This window comes from Mastomys coucha, unplaced genomic scaffold, assembly GCF_008632895.1.
Source record: "Mastomys coucha isolate ucsf_1 unplaced genomic scaffold, UCSF_Mcou_1 pScaffold3, whole genome shotgun sequence".
Lineage (NCBI taxonomy): Eukaryota > Metazoa > Chordata > Mammalia > Rodentia > Muridae > Mastomys > Mastomys coucha.
Window position 1 is genome coordinate 5,955,790 of NW_022196909.1, and position 4,229 is coordinate 5,960,018.

General features: G+C 48.6%; 1 protein-coding gene across 1 annotated transcript in view; it reads left to right on the forward strand.

The window, feature by feature from the left end:
• The window catches only part of LOC116075405 (leukocyte immunoglobulin-like receptor subfamily B member 3-like), a 3,583-nt gene extending 540 nt beyond the window's left edge, over window positions 1-3,043 (forward strand). Inside the window, 5 exon segments of the mRNA XM_031348524.1 lie at window positions 769-841; window positions 957-1,077; window positions 1,960-2,038; window positions 2,272-2,449; window positions 2,908-3,043. Of these exon segments, the coding sequence (XP_031204384.1) occupies window positions 769-841; window positions 957-1,077; window positions 1,960-2,038; window positions 2,272-2,449; window positions 2,908-3,043 (587 nt within the window).
• Window positions 3,044-4,229: the final 1,186 nt, after the last annotated feature.

A 4,229-nucleotide genomic window follows, 5' to 3' on the forward strand; every position in this document is an offset into this window, starting at 1 on the left:
TGGTACTGAGGTCTGGAAATGAGCAGGGCCCACAGCTGAGCACTCACCCATCAGGAGACCCCAGAGGCTAAGGTGTTTAAGCAAAGGAGAGGACAGGAGCTGATCAAGTTTCAGAAACAAGACTGTCACAAGGCAGCTCTTCCAGGACTGACTCTGGGCCTCAGGAGCGCAGTGCTGGCAGGTGAGTGTCTGCAGCTGTCCTGCCCTGCTCTTCTTCCAGGAGCCAGGCCTGGGCAGTGATGGTAGAAACCACCATGTGTGTTATTCCTGAGGGTAACCTGAGGGTCATGGGGGTAAGGACTGCCATCAGAGGACGGATGTCCTGAGTCCTGGCTGCTCTTCTACTTTCAGGTTCCCTCGCTAAGCCTGTCCTCAGAGTACAGCCAGACTCTGCTCTCCACACACAGTAAGGTGGCCTTCTGTGAGGGGACCCGAGGAGCCAAAAGTTACTTTCTCCATAAAGAAGAAAAGCTAGATCCACGGTGCACAGAAATTTCACCTGAGGCTAGGAACAAGGCTGAATTCTCTATCTCGAAAACTGACCAGTACAATGCAGGACATGACTACCGTTAGGATCAGTTCTGTGATGAATTGTCAGAGGACAGTGACGTCCTGGCACCGGTGGTGACCAGTGAGAAGAAAAGCAATACTCCACCCTCAGGTTCCACTGTCAAGAAGTCAGAATGCTCTCAGTGCTGCACCGCCACCTCACAGCCCTGGACGATAACAAGGCTTGACATCTTTAACGGATTCTTCCTTCTCTCCTAGAGGCACACAGTAAACCCAGCCTGTCGGCCCAGCCCAGTCCTGTGGTGACCTCAGGACAGAAAGCTACCCTCCAGTGTGTGCCAGGGCATTCTGACTAAGGAAGGCCACAGGAGCTCTCCTGGAGCCAGGACTCAGTATAACTATACTGGGAATTTTGAGGCCTCCTCTGTGCTTCCAATGGCCTCCAGCCACAGGTGGACTTTTAGATACTACAGCGATGACAGTAGCAACCCCCAAGTGTGGTCAGAGCCTAGTGACCACCTGGAGCTCCTGGTATCGGGTGAGGAACCACAGACTTTCAGTTTAATGGTGAGGTGTAACAGGGCTCAGGGAGGCCTTGATGCTATGTTTTATACAAAAGAGAGAGCCAGGATATGTTTTGTAGAGCCAGGTATGGTGAATGTGAGGGGTGCTATGGGGCATCCCTTTCCTCTGAGGTACCAGTCATATGACAGATATGATATAGAATACAGTTTATTTAGGGACATGGGAAGGGGAATTGAGTAGAGACAGAGAGATGGGTGTGTGTGTGGAGGAAGGCCAACCAGGAACATTTGGAGAGAGAGGTAGAGGGGAGAGGAACAGAGGGAGGAAGGGGTCAGAGAGAGAAAAAGGCAGAGAGAATAAGAGGGTGAGGAGAGGCCAAACACCCCTTTTATGGAATATTCCAGGTAAATGTTAGGCAGCGCCTGGAAAGAATGCTAACACTTGATGTGTGCTGTATGTGAGGAGCCGGGGCTCTTTAGCCCATTTGCAGAGAGCACAGGAGACAGTGCAACCAGAGATCCAGATTTCAATGCAAAAAATAGTTTAAAAAAACAAACAAACAAACAAAAAATCCCAACAACAACAACAACAACAACAACTGCAGGATGTCCCGGAGTCAGATTGAGTCTTCACAGGTTTTTATCCTAGTCTGGATCACTTTAAACACCATTCTCCTTCAAGGGTGACTTTCTGTGTGCCACTTGCAAACATACTCACCTGCTTCTCACCTCCCTTGCCAGACCCATCACCAAGGCTGACGCAGGTACTCTGATCATTTCCACTAGTTCCATGACCATCTGGTGTCAGGGTGCCCCCGATGCAGAAATTTATCTTCTGCATAATGAGGGAAGCCAAGCAACCTGGAGCACACAGACCTACAGGAGCCTGGGAACGCGCCCAAGTTCTTCATCCCTTCCGTGACAGGACAACATCGCTGTTATGGTTACAGCTCAGCTGCTTGGTTGGTCAGAGCCCAGCGACACGCTGGAGCTGATGGTGACAGGTGAGCGGACAGTGAGGTTCAAACCTCCAGGCTCTGCTCTCAGGAGTTTACCCTTCCCACAGAGTATTCCAAGAGAACACTGTGACAGTGTGAGAGCATGTGACAGACTGCCTCCTTCTCTCCTGGGAATCTATGACGACTATGAACTCAGGCTGTCAGCACTGCCCAGCCCTGTGGCGACAGTGGGAAGGAACATGACACTCCAGTGTGCCTCACAAAGTCACTATGATAACTTCATTCTCACCATGGAAGACCAGAAGTTCACCAGCTCACTGGACAGTTTGTAACTTCTAGTAGACAGTACCAAACCCTGTTTGTTATGGGACCCATGACCTCAAACCTCACAGGGACATTCAGATGTTATCGTTACTACAAGAATACCCCATAGTTGTGGTCAGTACCCAGTGAGCTCCAATAAATACTCATCTCAGGTAAGTCCCCACTGTCTCCTCCAATCATTTTATAAGACCCTAAGCCCTTTGCCTCAGGCCTGAAGAATTTAGTAATTATAAGACAGTGCACCCAGCAATACTATAGGAAACATTGATCCCAGAACTCCATAAGCTTATATGGTGAGAATGATGGGCATCTACAGTAAATAATAAAGTGGAACGCAGAAGGAACACTAAGGTCTCTTAAGTACACACACATCCTACTCTTCTTCTAGTCTCGAGACCATCTGAGACCATCTGTCCATCCTAGAAGCATGTGCCCAAACCCAAGACAGTTGAATAAAGAGAATCTTCGTCATAGTGCTGGAAAGAGTAGAACCATGTCCTCTCCAGGGAAAACAGGCTCCCTGGATGGATGCTTAGTTAGGAAATTTTGACCATCCCTAACTTCTGTAACTTCTGTATCTAATACCACAGCCCAGTGAACCAGGATCACAAAATGGAGAATGTCATCAGGATCGCGGTGGCTGCCGTGGTCTTCATAGTCCTTTCAGTTCTAGCAACTGAGGCCTGGGGAAGCCATAGGCAGACCCACTGTGAAACTGGGAAATAATCTACAGAGGAAGAAGTGTGTCTTTCAATGTTCTACTCTCTGGGAAATGAATCTGATGATCCAAAGTTTTCTGTCAGAAAAATCCAGATGTAGTGTTGAGGAGCTGTTGTGGTAGAATGTCCAGGGAGCAAAAGCGTTTGGGGTTCAGAGAAAAGTGGAAATCTCGTGATGAAGTAAGTCCTCAGTCAACGATTTACTGTCCCTCCACACACAGGGAGCCCTTGCTTCCTGAACCAACACTCTTCTCAAACTACAAAGCGATGGAATATGCTCTCCCATCGGACTGGAGTTTCTTTCACCTGGTGATTGTATTTTTCTGCATTCTTTAAGGCATTTACTCATTTGCCTTTAAAGGCATCTATCATCTTTATAAATTGTATTTAAGGTTATTTTCCTGTGTGTGTGTGCATGCATGCGTGTGTGCGTGTGTGTGTGCATGTATGTGTGCATGTATGTGCATGCGTGTGCGTGTGTATGTGTGTGTGCGTGTGTGTGTGTGTGTGTGTGTGTGTGTGTGTGTGTGTGTGTGTGGTGTTAGCTTACTGCCACTGGATGTGCTCTCAGGCAACTTGGTGGGCAGAGACTCGGGAAGCAAAGGCTTAGCTGGTGTCCTTGGCCGCAGCTGGCCTCCAGAAAAGCACGCAGGGCTGTGGGCTGGGAACTAGAGTATGCAGTGCAGTGTATTGCTCCTTGCTAAGCATTCAGGGGAGGTGACAGGCCGGGGCTCGGTGAGGAGAGAGGCTTACCTGCTGTCCCTCAAGATGGCAACCCTCCAAGTAATCAGGCAGAGTTGTAGATGCTACTTTATTTTAAAGGAACATACCAATAATAGGATCAATGCCTTGCTCAGCAATTATCAGAAAAGCTTCCTCCTGCAGGAGATGGGAATTAATAGAGAGACCCACAGCTGAACACTGTGCAGAGAAAGAGCTGAAAACAATGGATCCTGAATACAATGTCTGCTTCTTCCTTGGCTTAGGGAACTTTGAGATTTATGAGTTGGAGAAACTGTGAGAGCCACAGGATGTGAAAGACCCCAAGGAAACTGTCTTCAGACATGAGCATCTGATGCAAATCTGGACTCACAGAAACTGTGGTAATCTGCACGGGGCCAGCACAGATCTATGCAACATCCTGCGCCAGTGCTGAGAGATGTGGACGCAGCAACATCCTGCGTCAGTGCTGA